Consider the following 18,071-nt stretch of genomic DNA (forward strand, 5'->3'; position numbering starts at 1 on the left):
TTTTCATACCTTTTCACTGTTTCCAAAGGGACCAGCTGCAACTTCAACCATTATACTTGCCCCATTCTGAAATTACAGTTATTTTTCCAAAAGTTAGTGGTTTAATGCATCAAAACTTTCATACTACATTTACAAAAACTGCTTGTACCTCCACCTACAATTCAGGATTGGAAAAATCCTGAACAAAGCGAATGCCCGAGTATTGTACAGTATTATAGGATAAAAATCAGGTAGTCCAGCCTAAAACCACTGTTAAAAAAAAGCCCCAAACTACAAGTCCACTAGATGTAGCTGGAAGTTTAGATAAAAACACGTCAGCTTTTTCTGCCATGAGCTTTTCTGCTTCAAAACAAGAGCAGGCGATGCTTGCACAGAATTCATACTACACTGCAAGTGAGCATGGCAGAAAATACTAGAGCATGTTCCAATATACAGGTCTTTAAAGTAAAAGAAGGAAAAAACCCAGAGGGCAGTAATTTCTCATCACCACACTGTCCCTCAACTGGGGACAGTTTACTTTTGGCCATGTGATTGCCATAAAAATTTAGGCCATTGTTGTTTTAAATGGGTAAAAAAGAAAAGAAAGTCAGCTTTTCCCTCTTGAGAATTCTGAAAACACTAACCTGTTGGACAAAAGCACTGCCCCAGTAACCAGACATTTTTATTAAGATAAATTCACAGACATACCTTCGTGATAAATGGTGTTATGAAGACAAAAAACACATCATATAGAAGGAGAAGGCCTAGAAGTATTACACAGGACTGGCAAAAAAAAAGAGAAGAAAATATTACTATGGGTTTTCAAGAATTACATAGCTGGATTCTGGTACCATTACTGTGCCACCATGTGAAAACCAACCCAACCCAACACCACCCTGTGCCATGCTTTTTAATCTGGCATAACACTTAGAATAGGGTTAGTGTCTTTTAATAATTATTAAAAATTGTAAAGATTACATTTTTTAATATAGATTTCTTGAGTGTTGAAAATCTATTTCCTGACAATAAACTTCCAGATTCACGGCAGTAGAATACTATGTTAAGGTAAGCAACTTACAGTACCTTAAAGTTGGGCATTTTCAGTGTTTTAATGAAGTTTAGGCAGAAGGCAACTCCCAAAATATCTTGCAAAATCCAAGCCCACCTAAAAATAAAACCACATTTTTACAGGTTGTTACACTAGCTGGTATGGGTTATGTTTTGGATTTGTGCTGGGAACAGTGTTGATAACACAGGGATGTTGTAGGTAGTCAAGCAGAGCTTACACAGAGCCAAGGCCTTTTCTGCTTCTCACCCTACCCCACCAGTGAGGAGGCTGGAGGTGCACAAGGAGCTGGGACAGGACACAGCCAGGACAGCTTGGGCCCAGCTGGCCCAAAGGATATCCCAGACCATGTGTGCCATGCCCAGCATATAAAGCTGGGGGAAGAAGGAGGAAGGGGGTGATGTTCAGAGTGATGGCGTTGTCACAGTAATGCACGATGGAGCCCTGCTTTCCTGGGGATGGCAGACAGCTGTCTGCCCATGGGAAGTGGTGAATGAATTCCTTGTTTTGCTCTGCTTGCATGTGCAGCTTCTGATTTAACTATTGCCTATTAAACTGTCTTTTTCTCAACCCATGAGTTTTCTCACTTTTACCCTTCTGATTCTCTCCCCCATCCCACTGGGGGTGGACTAAGCCAACAGCTGTGGGGGGGGCTTGGTTTTCAGCTGGGATTATACCCTAACAGTTTTCTTCATCAATGTTCTAAAGAGAAAATGAGTTGAACATGGGCTATAAGAGGGCCTTGGTGTCCACTTGTGTGATTGCTCACTTGATTGGGAGCCCTACTGAGCATCTGGCTTAAGATGCTACTTAGGATGTACTACAATACTTGTGTACTTGTGGTCCTGTGCTTCTACAGGCCCAGAGGAAGCACAGGACCTCAGGTCCCTATGCTCTTCTGCACCTTTTCCTTCTGGGGCAGTCCTTAGCAATCAAGCTAGTTCTTCCTCGTCTTCACAGGTTTTTTTGTAACTTCAAATTACCACACAGTTCATTTGCATAGCTTTGTTCTCTATTACTCCCAGGCTTGTTAAGCTTCATAAATACTTTCATGACTTTTTTGAAATTGGCACTGGAGTTTAGAAGGATGCTACACTGCAGGATTAGTGGTAGGATGGGAAGTTCATTAATGCTAATTATTCATATTACTCTGAAGTTGGAATGCATCACTTACCTGTCTTCATTTCGAAACACTGCCCAGACAACAGCTGCTGCTGTGCAGAACACAGCAAGAAAAATAAGCCTCACTTCAATGGTTTTGTTACAACATGTAATCCTAAAAGAAAATAATTAAATTAAAAGAGAAAGCCTGCAACAGCCAAGACACATGCCTGTTCTATCACATTTCCTTAAGCTGACCAGCTGTTCTCATCCCAAAAGCTTCTCCTTTGCCCAGCTGTTCTGTCCAGACTGTGACATTATTCTTGCAACTGCAGCACCAATCCTTTTCTGGACTACACTAAAAACCAGCCAAGTGGGGCTTTGATGGCCTGTCCTCATTTTAGCAAACACATCCAGAGAAGGCAGCAAGCAGGTTGAGTTTGTTAAATCCATTTCTGTCAGTTATCTGAACTATGTCAGTGAGGGACAGCCACGTCATGATTGCACAAAAGGGTGGTGGTGAGGAAAATCAGTTTTAGGACACATAATAGAAGATTTAAAATGGGGTAATTATGTATTGCAAAACTGTGAGCCAATATCTGTTTCCAGTTGTCTGGGACAGTTCTTGAACTGATATTAACTGACAGAAGTAATGCCTGTCCTGCAGCTTACACAAAACCTGCTGTCTTTTCTACCCGATCTCTACCTTTGATGGGCTACTGGATCACCTGGCACAAATATCCTGCACTAAGGAACATGTAAACAGAATTCCATGATTCCAAGTTCATAAGCATCATTCTTTTGGGGAAAAAGAATCATTTGTTGCATTAAACATTCAGGATTTTTGAAGTGAAAATACAAGGGAGGAAAACAGGGGCACTCCCATACTCACTAATAACTGCAGGATATTTAACCCAGAGTAGTAAAAAGAGGCTGTCTGTACACTGACAACACACCACCCAAGTCAGGACTGTAACTGCTGCCTTCCAACACAGATGATGTGAGCAATGTGTTGCCTTTGCAATAAAGTTCATACTTGGCATTTCACAGGTACAGTATAGAGTAATATGAGGGAAAAAACCCTCTTGCCTACAAGGTAGTACTTGTTCAAAACAGGATCAAATGTGCAGGATTACAAAGTGCAGAACCTTACAAAGTTCCTTGATGAACAAAGTGAGCACACAACAGGCAGTCAGAATTTGGTAAAACCAAGCTCAGACAGCCAAGCAGAGCCTTTCAAACTTGACTCCAGCAATGCTTTCCAACGAAGGTAATGCAGAAAATCTCCCACAACTATTTTAACTGTTGATTATGCTACATATACCTTTAGTATCTATTAAAGAAGTTTGTAATTTTCTTTTGTAACTATCCCTCGCACTAAACCATACAGGAAATACTTTGTCAAACTCATATTTTCACGCCACATTGAGTAGCAACCAGAAGATACATGAAGGAAACCTCACACTCATAACAACTGAAGGTGAACAATACCTGCACTGCCCAAATGGGATTTCTCCTACTAACGCTGCCAGACAGTTGTACAGACTCATCGCAGAGGCCAAGCAGAAGACTGATATTATAACATATACTAAATAAAAAGAATGAAGATGGGAATCAATGACAAAAAATAACAAACAGGAATCAAACACAACAACATACATTTGATATTTTGGGTTCAAGAGGTGTCTGGATCTAGTGTTGGGTGATATGGTTTAGGGGTTACGGTGGTAGTGCTGGGTGGATCATCAGACTGGATCATTTGAACGATTCTAGGATTTCATGATATAAACTGTTAACAGTTATACCAGTGCTTGATACAGTCACTGGAGACTATAGTCAGCTGATGACAGAAAGTGCTCAATTCTGAGTGTCTCTGCCATGACAAAGTTCTCATCAAACAAAAACTTGACTTAGAGGTATCAAAATTGCTTTCTAGCCAGATCTTCACTACAAAAAACTAAAACCAAACACCAAATCCCAGCTACTAAAAAACATTCTCATCAAGCAAACTCTAAACACTAATAGGTTGTCATTGCCATCCTCCCAAGAATGTTCATATAAATCACACAGGTTTTTTTACTCATTGCTAGTCACTTCTTCTCCACATCATTCAGAATAAGCATTGTTAAGACAGTCTTTGCAAGACAGTTGAAGAAAGCTTCTCTCCTTTAAGTAGCAATTACATCTTTTTAACCTTCAACTCACACGTGGAGAGAACAATTAAAAAAATTACATTCATTCCAGTTTAGAAATCTACTTTCAGACTTAGACACCTAATAAGATCACATAGAAAAATAAGTCAAATGAGATTATTCATTGTTTCTTACCTAACCACTTGTAGAAGAAATAAAGTAAGACCAGCATGACACAACAGATGGCAACAAACAAGATAACTGTTACAGGGGTGAAGGTAACATTTTCCTCCTTCTTCCGTCTGGTTTCTCTCTCCCCTGGACTTGCTATTGCTTTCAGATTCTCCCTGTTTCAAGAAAATAGCAAACACATTTACCTCAAATGGCAGATTATGAAAATCTTTTACTATGATCATAATTGTTGGCTGTAGAGCATTTAGACTGACAGTGTTCCAGTTTAATCCTTCAAACTATTATTAAGACTTAAAACAGAGAAAAAGTGGTATGCTTGCTGTTTGGGTTTCTCTCCATTTTTAATGAAGATATGCACTTCCAACCTAGCATAGAGCACAAAGAAAAGATTCTTAACTGCATTCCTTTCCAATTGTGTGGTGATTGCCAACTTTAAGGAGCACTCCCCAATCAAAACCCTGATCTGTGTGAAGAAAAGTAGTCCAAGACTCTTAAACTCCTTTCCAGGATGCACACACTCAGCTCCATTAGGGCATGACCTTGCCTACAAAATTTCTTGGGCTAAATGTAGACAATTTGATAAATATGTCTACAATAAATCAAAATCATGAGTATTGCACACTGTTTTGACACCTCAATTAGACATTAAGTGTCTGCAAAACCCACTCATGTTAGCAGAATGAAGCTGGCTATGTACTAGTTCTTTTACTCTGTAATTATAAGGTGTAAGGGTAAGTGAAAGAGAGGGGGTGTAATTGGGGACTTTCACTAGGAGTAAAATTTCTGTACATACATACTTCATATTTATACCTCACCATGAAAAATAAGGAGACTTAAATTGCTGTGTTTGTTCTTTGAGCAGATAGCCCTTCTACTCTTTAGTACAGACACCAGTGCAACTTGCCCATCAGATAACATGTTCCTGATGAATCCCAGGACCTACTACAAAATGCTGAATTCAGCACAAACAGCCACCTTCAAAAGAGAAAAACCCACAGGAGCAAGGCACTTTGTTAGATGAATCACCTTCTCAGAAGACATGCTTTGAATAAGCAGCTTTAAAAAAAAAGCTCACCCTAGATTTATGAAAGAGCACTTTCACAAGTTTAATAAATTACACCTAGGTATTTTTCAATATGGCAGACAGCATCACATTTTGTTATTTTAGCAGTCAGAGCAGCCACACCCTGTAGCACTGCAGGGTGAAAAAGAAGCATAATCAGATCCAACCTTTAAAAAAAGAAACATACACACCTCCCCTCGTTCTACTTCTTTAATCTCTTTAAAATCACTAGATTTGCGTAACTAGTGGGAAAGAGGAAGCTGTTGTTATCACATACAATCCTCTCCCTGTTGTTCTGGGGACCAAAGCACCAGAATACCACTGAGACATGGAAGGTAGCAACACACATTGGCCTATTCAGCACACAGAGGCACCCAAGAACACTGCAGCATAATGCCATGCTCTCAAAGGCCAGCTATAGCCAGCTAACCCCAGACTAAAACCAGCTCTGTGCATCTGTTAAAGCTGCACACCCAGCACAGGGCACAAACCCCTACTACCTTGTTTCTCTGCCTTTGCCACATTGTACACTTCCACTCCCTCCTCTTCCCTGCACAAGGACTGCTGCTGCCTCCTTGCCCTTGCCTAGTCCTGGACCTGCTGCTGCCCCAGCTCTGCTGCTCCACCAGATAACACACAAAGCTGAAGCAGATAAGCCAGGCTGGACTTTATCTGGAGCCAGCCAGACTCAACCAAACTGCATTTCCCAGTGTTCCTAGTGACAGGAGTGCTGCACAGCCAGCTGGGATGGAGCAGTTGTACAGACCCCTGCCAATGTAGACACTACATACAACTACAGAAATACCTCTTGAATCACTGGACTTGAAAGGTATAATGAAAATACCTAATTTCTGTTGTGGATATTGGAGACCTATGATGCCAGTTACAGACTGCTTAGTAATTCATCAAAATGTTAACTCATTCCTTCTCCTAAGAGCTGCTTTATCCCTCAGGGACTTTTACTCAAGGCTCCTCAAAGATCTGAAGTGATTTTTCAGAGGTTGCAGTGCTCAAAAATTTCATGGCAAAGCAGCTAATTGCACTTGGATCTTCTAATTTTAAAACTACCAACATAAAGCAAAATAATTTCTCACTGATGATAGTGACAGTTTTCACACACTTTGCAGTCCATGTAATTTAAGCAGTTCCATTTCACAAACTTACAGTTCCGCTACTCCGCTCCAGTAGCCTCCCAGTGCCACTGTAGACACAGCAACTAGGAAGATGACAACCATGCTGTAATCAAACTCTGGCAAAGGTGGTGAATACAGAGTCACATTAACTTCATTTCCAAGTGTCTGAAAAATAACACACAAGTTGGTTCATAAGGAGAACAAAGAAATTATAGGGCTTATTTTCCAACAAGATGTACATCATGGTTTCCTGCTCTTGATCTATACAATGCTGAGAGGAAGTTTTCAACTTAGTGCACAAAAGATCCCATATATTTACCAAGAAGCAATGCTTTCCACGTTATCTTTCGGGATGGTCAGGTTTGGAAACAATCCTATTACTACCAGAGTGGAAACACAGGGATACCACAAGACAAAATGGTGCTTCTTTGCATTCTTTCCACACTTCCCAGAAGTTGTGCCTCTAGCCCAAATATATCAAGTACTACCAAAGATGTCTTCTTTGCAGGAAAGCATATCTAAGGTAATCCACTTGAAATACAAACTCACAGGTCCACTTAAGATATCAGCAGAGATCTACCTCTAGCTCTTGAAACCACAAATCTCACTGTTCAGATACAGACATGATGCTTCAGATAGAACACAGTGAAAAATCAAAGTGGCAGAAAGTTATTTACTAGCTTTACACAAATATGATTTGAGATGGATTCAAAAGAGAAGAAAGCAATTTCACATTACTTATAAAATTTGAGACCTAAGTAAATAAAACAATCAATTGAAGGACGCTGAAGAAAATGGAAGAGAACACTGAGATGTAACTGGTACTGAATCCTACAAAAATCTTGAAAGCAAAACCAAGATGCTTCCATTTGACTGAAAGGCAAGATTTCAGAAGCATAGAATGGATGATAATTTGACAGAAAATGGAAGGTGGTAGGGGAGACAGGCTTGTTGTTCCAGTCAAAGGAAGTCAAGACATCTAAAGTTACCGTGCAGTGAGAACAGACTTCAGAGATGCTGCAAAAAACCCAGATTTGTTTACAGTCTGCATGTGAGATAAAAGCAGGAGAGCAGAAGAACATGCCAGGCAGGTTTGGCTACAGGAAGATCAAACTGGAAGTAGAGAGACTGAATGGGAAGCCCAGTAGTGCAGTGGAATACAGTGCCCACATGGGAAGAAAGCTGATTCATTTCAGCATCTGAGTTACCTAATTACAGATAATAACCTTTCTGCAGGCTAAAAAAAAGTCAGAATCACTCTTTTTGCCTGCAGTTATGGAAGTTCAGAAAACAAGGAATAAAATTAAATTCTAGTGAAACATTGCAGCTGTATGAATTGGAACACAACATTAAAGAGAAAAAAACCCTATCCAAATTACAGCATCCTCTATGTAAAAAAATAAAAAACCCCAAACCAGATTCAAAAAAGTGCCAACCCCCCCAAGAAACCTAAAGGCTCATATATTTTTAGTATTAAATTCCAACATATCTTAATCCAGTTCTTCCTTTAAGTTTCATAGATCTTACAAAGTATAGTTCACATTAGAATCTAAAGTAACTGTTTCCTTTTGTTCCTATATTGTTCTTCTCTTCCCTAAAAACTTGCAAAGTCTCAACTTCCTCCACAGGGAGCACTACAATCAAACAGATTGCATCAGATAACAACTGCAAAAGAGCTGTCAGCTGTCCACTGACTAGATCTGTGACACTGTGCTATTGCTATCAAGACACATGACAGACCTGCTTCAAATGGTGAAGGCTCACAGAGATGAAGTCTTGTAAGAAAAAGTAAAAAGAATGCTTATACAAACCAGTTGCCCTCAGACTGGTGCTGTCTGTCTCTTCTAAATAAAAGGAGAAAGCTAGAAGCCTTAAAAAGAGTTAAACCAGAAATACAACTGTAGTGGGAAGAGTACAATGGCTGTCAGAGTCTAAGCAGGACATACCATTCAAAACAACAGCTGCCAGTGACATGACAGAAGGCTTTGGCAAAAAACTGGATCAGAACTAGGAAAGGATCACTTGTAGTCTGGGCTGTGTTCTTCACTACTTTTATCTCATTGTAAGACAAATATGAACTCTCTGATTCAATAGCAGTATGAGACATCATCTGGCACACCAATCTACCAGCAAAGTTGCTTTGGGGAATTACTATGGCTATACAGAAGTGATTCTATGTGACACCACCCTGAGCAAAACTGGGCAATAAAGTGGTGCAGAGAAGACTCAGAGAACCAACTAGGGACCCAACCTTGCCCCAGTTCCCTTTCATGTTACTAAGGCATTTTAAAATCACTCAACTAAGCAAATGACACTTGTCTGACTTGAAGGAACAAATCTGAAGACAGAGGACAACCTGAACCAATCCACATTATTTATCAAGGCTACGGCAGACTGAGAACAGTCACCACAAACCTTCAGTCGTGTCACTGCTCAGCAAGTAGCAATCTTCAATGGGAACAGACAGTAAACAACTGAAAAGTCCTATAAATCTAGGCAGTTTCAGTTTGCATACTTACCTAAGACAATCTCCCATGGCAGCTCTGAAGATTAAGAGCAGAAATGGTGAAGTGAGCTTGCAAATTCATCCAAAGAAGCTAAGACTACAGAGGTTAGAGCTAGCCTCTGCTCCTTACAGAAAAACATGTGCAATGCAACTCCTGCTTAGCAAAACTATTTAACACTAAATAAAAACCCTAAAACAACAATAACAACAGAAAAAGCCACACTGAAGAAAATATACTGTTTTCCTTAAAACTCCCTGCAATATTCTATATACTTCCCAAAACAAACTTCCCTGCTTATAAAGCGTAGCAGATACCACAAGTGCCTCATTCTAATGACAAGCATTTGGCATCTCACCATAAACTCATGAACAGAAACTCAAACTATACTGCCTAACACTGTAACAGATGCTGTCATGCCATATAAAGAGAGAGCTCCTCATCTGGCAAAGATTAAAAACCCCTTTCACCCTCCTCAATATCCAACTTGATAAGGTGCTGCTTGCCTGAAAGCTACTGTGCCATAGCTACAAGCTCAACTGTTGTAGCTTCCAAAGGAACAGCCCTCTCAGGCTGCACCTCTTCACATCTGGCAGGATCTGTAACTGTACACAAGTCTACTGGAAGACAGCTTATCTTGTTTAGCAGGAAGACTTCTAAGATTTCCTTACCTCCAGTTAAGTATTGTGTTTCCCATTCTTAGTGTTCTAATCAATCATTCTCTCTCATTCACCTGAGTTAGGAAGACCAGCACTTCCATGATTTAATGTCCATCCTCTTCTGAGAAACTGAAAGGAGTATCTATGTACATTCAAAACAGGCAGACATCTGTATCTAACCTGAAACTATTTTATTTGTTCAAATACTTAAGTTTATACAAACCATAACATGCTGAAGTTCCGTTACTTACCAGCTGCATATCTACTATGTCATTGTATCTTATAAGAGCAACTGGAAGAGTCACATCTTCAAAATCAGTCTTGTTGTCTGAAATAGCAGACTAAAAGACAAGGTATAAGTCATAAGTATGTTGAGCCTATTTGTGAAGCAGGTTAGATCCCTAAAAGCAGATTATCCTTTAAATTTCAGTGTATTTCCAGGAAGGTAAAAACCAAAAAGCTCATTTATCACCCTGTGCAAAAGGTTAATGAAGACAGATGTACTTAAATCAAAACAGGTGATATTAACAACACATCTGGATTCATACAGCTCTTGTGCTTTTATAGTATTACAAGGGATAATCAAAACTGTTTTTATTCTCTACATCTCTTAAACAAGATTGATTTTTCATAATAATCACACAAATTCATAAATTGCACATATTGGTACAAAAATGTTGCAGCTGTAATAGAGAACAAAAAAGCAACAGAAGTATCTGTGAAAATATCTCAAAATACCTTTTTATCTTCAATTTTGGATTACATTGTCATAGCTTATTTTTATCATACCTGTCTAAAACAGTATCACCTAAGATTACATGGAGTTCAGAATGCACTAAAATTAGGGAATGATAAAGACAAGTATTTGCATTCAGAAACATGACTGAAGTTATAAAGAAGAGAATAACAATACAATGTGGTTGTAGATACTTGCAGCTGATATAACCCAGCATTGCAGAGAGGTAACTCAGTCTCAGAACACCAGTCCCACCAGCACAGCACTCTGTGGGAGGGTTAATGACTCCTGCTGGAATCCCACCCATAGCCAGGGTCCCCTGCTTTTGGGCTTCTCTCAGCTAACCCTGTACACCACCACACTGGATCAAACAGATAAGACACTATTTCACCACAGAAGAAAACTGTGTTGTAACTTACCAGCCCGGATTTACTGGCAATCAACAGCATCTTAGCACCCAAACTTTGTGCAATTCTTGCTTTCTCCAAAAAGGTGCAGTTTCCTCTCATCACTACAACTGCTTTGTCCTTCATTATGCCAGAAGGAACTTCAGATGAACTGCAGAGGACTGTGGAAGTCAGGTTTTCCAGAGTCCTGAAAGTCTGCAGAGAAAAGAAGCATGACAAAGCTAGGAAATTTGATATTACAAACTAACCTAGACGAGTGCATTACTATGGTCCTTAACTTGAGGTTTGCCAGAAAGAGGTGTAGCAGAAAACAATCATTAATTCAGGAATATAAAAATCACAGCAGCAGTTTCTGCAGCCTGCAATACTGAGGGACATTTAGAGCAGCATATAACTGAAATAATCAGGCTGTTTCTAAGTGCAGCAGTTGTTCCTGTAAATTAAATATAAGAAACTGGTTACATAGGAAAACCCCTACTTGCAGTTCTGGGGAATCCAATGTACACTCTGATATTTCCAGGCTTCACAAGCCAAAAGGGATGGATACAACACAATCAGAGTTCCAAAGAATAATGCTTGTTCAAAACCAGCTGTTGAGTCTGATAATGTATTACTTACTACAAAATAGTAGTAAAAAAATTATATCCTTATTTCAAAGTTTAATTTCATATTGACAATTATCTTTAAATTATTGTCAATTTTCTTTAGCCACTTGGATGTCTTGACTAACTAAAGTAGCCCAGCAAAGACATCTGGGGCAGACAAATGATTTTTACTCTTTTTTACAGAGTTACTCTGTGAATGAATGACAGAAGGGAAGGCAGAGTGCCTTGACCACTCCTGAACACAAACTATTTCCTATTTATATGAAGAGTGCCTAAAGAACATTAATTTCTGCCTCACACCAACACACTCAGAAAATAAGGTATGATGATGCACTCCAGATAATCTATTACACCACATGTTTTGAAGACAAGTAAACAGTACATCAAACTGCTGAACCAATATAAAAAAAACTGTTTCAAAAGTTTATCAATTCTGTAAACAGATAAACAGAACTTTAACTCCCAAATATAAAACATAGACATAATAATAACACCTGAAGAAATTAACAGTATCAAACGAATACATAAACACATTTAAAAACAGTTCTAAGCACAGAGAGAGAACGCCTTTGTAAGCTTTAGAAGTCATCTTTTTAAAGCATAGAAAAGTTCACTCTAATTTCTTTTTGAGGGGTGACAGGGAGGGGACAGCATGACCCAAAATGGTAAATATTCAGTGCAGCACCTACTTAACTCAAAATTTTGAACACCAGCTATGGCTGACCCAAATTCATACTGCATTCTAGTTCTCAGAGACTGTGACTACAAGCTACTTACAGCATTGTCCAGGCTTTTTGGAAGAGATGTCCACTTAGAATTGTAAATGATGCAGTAATCCTTTGTCACTGGGGGCAGCCCGCTCCCGGAGGCGTGCAGGATCCCCTCATCCGCCGCCACCTGCGAGAAACCAGCGTGTTCTGAATTAAACAAAGCTCAGAATACCACTGATACAGACATCCCTCTAAAAGGCTGTTAGGAAGAGAAAGAGCTGTTAGGAGAAAAAGAATTTATTCACTTAATTATTTTACATGATGACTGATTCCATGAGAGATGGGCAGCTTGAGAGGAGGTTGGAAAACAAGAACCTAGTTACTGTAATGCTGCTTCTCCTCTTCGCAAACACAATGTGTTCATGATATGTACAGCTCATGTCACCAAGTATAGAATATCAGCAAGAAACCCAGGCAAATGATTTCAGATTCTGTATCCCATGCCTTCCAAAAAGTGTAAAACTTTACATGGAAAACAATTAGAACAGCACATGGAAAAAAGATGAAAGTCTTTCCCTCCTTGCAGACTCTACTAATAAAGGTATGATATGACAATTCCTGAAATATTTTTTCTCAAATAACTGTAAACACAGAGACCAACTAGTGTACTTCAAAAAGAATTTGGGCAGTTAAGGAAATACTGATGTTTCTTAAGATTAGACTCCCTCACATAACATGATTTCTGTTATTTACTAATACATCTGAATTTTAAAACTTCTGATAATTTTATGATATATGTCTCTCCTGAAGCATTAATAAAGGTGAGGTACTTCAGTGGATAAATGAACAGACTAAAGATTAAATGCAGCTACAGCTGCATAGTACTGAAAATAAACAATTTGTATCTCAAAGAAGTGTCACCTTAGGAAAACTGGGAGATGAACTCATTTCATCTGTCTGTCTTGAGACAGAAACTGACCTCCATAGCAAGAAGCGTCATTAGATTAAAAAAAATAAACTTAAATCCTGTTGTAAATTCCAGATTTGTATAAAAGAACACTGAGACATTAAGCTAGAAGTGGGTATGGGGGGAAAGCCTAAACACTTGTGAGATATACAATGCTAACCATTAACAGTGCTACAGAGGCATTTCTCCTCTAGCTCACAGATCTGTATTCTTCAGCAAGTGTGAACTGGAGAGAAAAGAAAAGCATGTGACGATATTGTTTCAGAGGTTTATGTCTGCCTGGTTTGAATAGCAAAAAACCTTCTTCAGAGGAATCCATTATATTGGCCACAGTGCATGAACATCTGCTGGGAGAACTGTGTCAAAGGGCCTGAGCACATTAACTGTTTAACATTGAACAGTTCTTCAGCTGTCAGCTAAAATAAATTGTTCCATGATTTATGATCAGCACAAAAATTATCAAGCTTCCCTCTTAAGAGCACTTACCTAAAAGTGCAAACTAACGGCAAATTAAAAGCAGTAAAGACTTCCAACAGGTGCAAACCTCAGATGCTTCTATCTATCAAAAGCTCTTTCTGCTTCACAAAGTAGAATAATAAGTGTCTTCTGGGTCCCAGGAAATCAACTGTTAATACCACACAAGCATGAAGCTACCTAGAAGGAGTGATTACTTGCCTATTTGATATGCTTGTTTTGTTTGGCAAGCTTTCCCTCCCAGGGGATGAATCAGGGAACACAATTCATCCTCATGAGGCGGAGGGAGGCAGGACCGGAGCATGACATGTACCCACACGTATTCAGTGCTGAGCTCTGAAGACAACATTTAGAAGTTAAAAAATTAAAAGAAACACTATTGATGGACCTCATTTGGAACATCCCCACCGAAATCCCGTTGCATCCAGCTGAAGTTCTCTCATTTTCTAATTGCTTCAGTGTCCTTCTTTCACAACAGACAAGGGCTACTAGTTTGGGCACCTGGCCTTGCAGTCAGCTGCGCCACTGAACAAATCCTACTCTCAGTATACATGCAAAGTAAAAATTTCTTACTGAGCACATTTTCGATCTTGTTACTTAAGAGAAAGACTAAGAGTGTGTCCACAAAAACAGGTCCTGAAAAGATTAACCTGCTTCCATAGGCTGACTTGCTCTAGCATAAAAATGTTCCCACATAGTGTAGAGGCGTGACAGCTGTCCTTACCTAAAGGGGCATCACCATCTCCTCTCACTTCAGGTTCAGACAGTTCCCAATGGCCCCTCACCTCCAAACGAACTCCTTCCTATTTTTGAAAGGTAGTTCTCTCATTTTATTTCCTTCCCTTAGCACCTTTAAACACTTTTTGTATAATTCCGTATCTTTGATAGAGAAGAAGTATCATTCTGTCTCTTGCTCTCTAATTTTCCTAACATGCCCTGTCACTGCAGGGATATAAGCTTGAGCTGACTACTGAGCTTTGGAGTGTACCAGTAACCCCACCATGCAGAATACAGGAACTCAAATGAACCAGCAGACACAGAGACCAAACCAAGCCTATATTTACAACATCCACCATAATTAACATCCAGGTAAGACATACAGAAACTCAAAGGTACGGAGCAGGGAGAAGGTATTCTGTACATAGCAAGTAATAACATAGAAAGAAAGAAAGAGAACAGAACAGCCATGAACAGAACAAGTATCATTTTGTTGTTCTGTCAGTGGCCTTGTGACACACACAAACTGTCCCTTCTTCCCTCTTTCCAGGCACTGTGACCCAGGGGAACATGTGCCCGTGTCCAGAGAGCAGCAGTGATGCTCTGAACACCTATGACCTTCCTGAGGGCCAACTCTCCATGCTGTTAATACTCCAGATACAGTATCCAGTGCTCACCACTGCTACAACTGCATTTGTAGAGCAAAGGAGGAGGCAGGACATGGGGCTGGAGCTTTACAGGAGGGCAGATGCCCCTTCCCTTGTCAACAGCAGCCAACTATTGGGCTAAGGAGCAAAATCACTCTTCAGAAAACCCCAGCATAACTAGTGACAACTATGTGGGACTCACAGAGAGAAGACACAAGTTACTTCACCCACAAGCATTCTTAAGGCATTACCAGACTGTGCTGTGCACCTGTCGCATATCCAATGGTGACCTCCTACACAGGAAGTAGGCTGCATCCTATCTTACCAAAACAAGATAAAAACTATGTCAAAAAAACCCAAACAACAACAACCAAACAATTTAGTGGAGCACCATTTAATGCAGATATGCCCTTCATACTGCCTCAGCAGATTACAGAGGTTTCTGGCTTCCCCCTTTCACTACCCCATTTGGCAGAGAGCAGCCTGCCAGATTTCAATGTCCACCTGTGGAAAGGGAGAAGCTCCGAGTACGTCCCACGCCGAAACCGAAACGGCACTGGACAGGACAAAAGACAGGACACGTACACACACCACGAGCTTCCCCCCTTTCCCGCATCATAATTTAAAAGCCCCTAGAAACAACAGGTTTACCCACGCAGGCACCCGGGAGATTTATTATCCCGACTCCCAACGCGTGACCGGAGCCGGCCTGGCCTGGGGGAACCGCGGGGCCTCTCCCGAGGCCCAAACCCCACGGGCCGCTCTGCGGAGCGAAACCGCCCCCGGGCCGGGGAGAGCCCAGCCCAGCCCAGCCCGGGAGACGGGACCTCCCGGGAACGGGCATCGGGCGGGCACAGGGAGCCCCTGGGCCGGCAGCGCCGGGCGGCCCCATCCGCCAGCGCAGGCAGCGCCGTCCTTACCGGAGGGAGCAGCAGGGCCCCCAGCAGGGCCCACAGCAGCCCGGCCGTCCCCATCGTTCTCTGCCGGCCGCTCGGGGAGGGGCCTCGCTGGGCTCGGGCTCCGCTCGGCCCCGCCGAGCCTTTCCCGGCTCCCGGCGACACTTCCTGTTCCGTGCGGCGGCCCCGGCCCGGGCCCGGGACGCGGCGGGTCCGGCGGGGCGGGGGCGGCGCTGGGGCGGCCGCTGGGGCTGCGCGTCCCCGCCCCGCCTGTGCCGCCTCCTTTTCTTGCGGCTCTCGGCGAGTCCGGGTTCCGCCCTGCAGCTGCAGGTGAGCGGGGTTTGGGCACTGACAGGAGCCCTGGGGCCCGTCAGGGTCGTTACGAGTGAGAGGGAACGGCCTGATTGGCCTCACGTCTCCCCAGACAAAGCGCTCCGGGTGTTTCGCCCCGGTCCAGCGCGCACACAGAGCCGTGGGAGGGAGGCGTGGGGAGGAGAGCGGGATGTCCTATGTGAGAGATACCAGGACAAGGAACAGCGAAGTGTGACCTCTGACGAAAGGCCGAGGGTTCAGAGATGTCTTCCAGGTTTCGAGAGCATTAAAAGGGCTGTGATGTATCACATCTAAGAGCCAGCAACGACTTGCGGGAAGGACATGGGGTGAAACAGCTCCGTGATTTACCGGCAAAGGAAGTTGCGCAACATTTTTTTATTTCACTGGAGGTTTTCCAGCGCTTGTTCCGCGGTCCCCTCCTGCCCCTTCCCAAAGGGCCGGGTCTGCCTCAGGGCCAGCGTGCACAGGGAAGGGCTGAAGATAAGAAGGATTGTTGTAGATAGAAGGGGATGTGGCCATGAGCCAGACTGGGGAGGAGTGAGGGAAAGGGAGAAGCAAGAGGATGAGAGTGGAGCTGCAGTCCAGCATCAGTCAATCAGAACCTTGAGTGGGTAGCCAGCTTGCTTTGAGCTGCTCACAAACTAAGTGGTTATTAGTTATTACCACTGAGGAAGGAGATTCCTTCACGCATGGTTTTCCCTATGCATGAATATAAGGACAAAGCCACGTAAAATAGCTACATTCTCCACTGCATTATGGCAACTTTTCAGGAAGCTCTTCTGTTGCTGTAAAAATCTGAGTAACTTTTACATACCTGTACATAAGGAGTGTTTTGATCAATACTGATATTTTGATGGTACCAGACAAGCTTTTGTTTTTCCCTCAGTGACAATCTGCAATTCATCATTAGATCAGCAACAGAACAGGCTTATGCATCTTATAGAATTGCTGGGCTGCAAAAGCGTGTCTAACAATTTATTGTGCGTAAACAGTGAAAGATAATGGAACACTGTGACACAGCTAATAATTCATATTCTATGCAGAATTGGTATTTAAAAAAAAAAACAAACAGGCTAGCACATTGTCCATCTGTGAGTTTCTATTTTGGTGCTGTTGTCAGAGTAACCATGATACTTTATCCTGACTGCTGTCTCTTCTTCTAACAAGGTCTGGAAGACAGATGAATACTGATTACTTCAATAAATCTGCCAATTCTGTGATCTGAAATGAGCTAAGGGTATATACATGACAGTGTATTTCAGGCATGGAAGAAGTGTTTAATTTGAATTGTGAGTGCGTAGCTGCTCACAGGAGCACGTTCCATGGTGGCATGTCCTGTCCTGCCACATCCTAATCCCTCTCCCTGTGTTTCCCAGGAAAGCACAGCAGCTTTTATTCTGTCTGCAGCTGGGAAAAAAAAAATGGGCTAAGGAGAAATAGGAATACAATTTCCTCTAAATAAAAGGGAATTTCCCTCTCAAAAAGTGTATGTTTGGTTGATGTCCCCTGCCTTGATGCATATTTAAAGATATTGTGAAAACATCTCTTACACTAAACACACATCCTGTAGTCCAGTGGGACTGTGTGGGTTAGAAATACCTGCACTGAAGAGCCCACATTTAGGGCATCAGGGAAAACTTCTTAGGTTATCTTTATCGGCAACTTCAGTAGTCTCTAATTTTTACCATTAGCTTTAGTGTGTAACCACAACTAAAACCATGATGTAGTCTCAAATTTCAACACTATGAGA

The 18,071-nt window shown here is 41.6% G+C and overlaps 1 protein-coding gene across 4 annotated transcripts in view; it reads right to left on the bottom strand.

The window, feature by feature from the left end:
- The window catches only part of SPPL2A (signal peptide peptidase like 2A), a 28,183-nt gene extending 11,796 nt beyond the window's left edge, over positions 1–16,387 (bottom strand). Inside the window, exons 1-11 of one of the 4 annotated variants that reach the window (XM_032700179.1) lie at positions 16,013–16,387; positions 12,355–12,474; positions 10,985–11,167; positions 10,081–10,170; positions 6,698–6,831; positions 4,474–4,625; positions 3,638–3,734; positions 2,220–2,321; positions 1,063–1,144; positions 688–762; positions 10–66 (exon numbers count right to left, since the gene is read on the bottom strand). In XM_032700179.1, coding sequence (XP_032556070.1) covers positions 10–66; positions 688–762; positions 1,063–1,144; positions 2,220–2,321; positions 3,638–3,734; positions 4,474–4,625; positions 6,698–6,831; positions 10,081–10,170; positions 10,985–11,167; positions 12,355–12,474; positions 16,013–16,066 — 1,146 coding nt within the window. In that variant the 5' untranslated portion in view covers positions 16,067–16,387. The remainder of the gene's footprint in view (positions 1–9; positions 67–687; positions 763–1,062; positions 1,145–2,219; positions 2,322–3,637; positions 3,735–4,473; positions 4,626–6,697; positions 6,832–10,080; positions 10,171–10,984; positions 11,168–12,354; positions 12,475–16,012) is intronic. The other 3 variants (XM_032700180.1, XM_032700181.1, XM_032700178.1) reach the window with 3 other exon arrangements.
- Positions 16,388–18,071: the final 1,684 nt, after the last annotated feature.

The sequence above is a fragment of the Chiroxiphia lanceolata genome, chromosome 12 (genome assembly GCF_009829145.1).
Source record: "Chiroxiphia lanceolata isolate bChiLan1 chromosome 12, bChiLan1.pri, whole genome shotgun sequence".
NCBI lineage: Eukaryota > Metazoa > Chordata > Aves > Passeriformes > Pipridae > Chiroxiphia > Chiroxiphia lanceolata.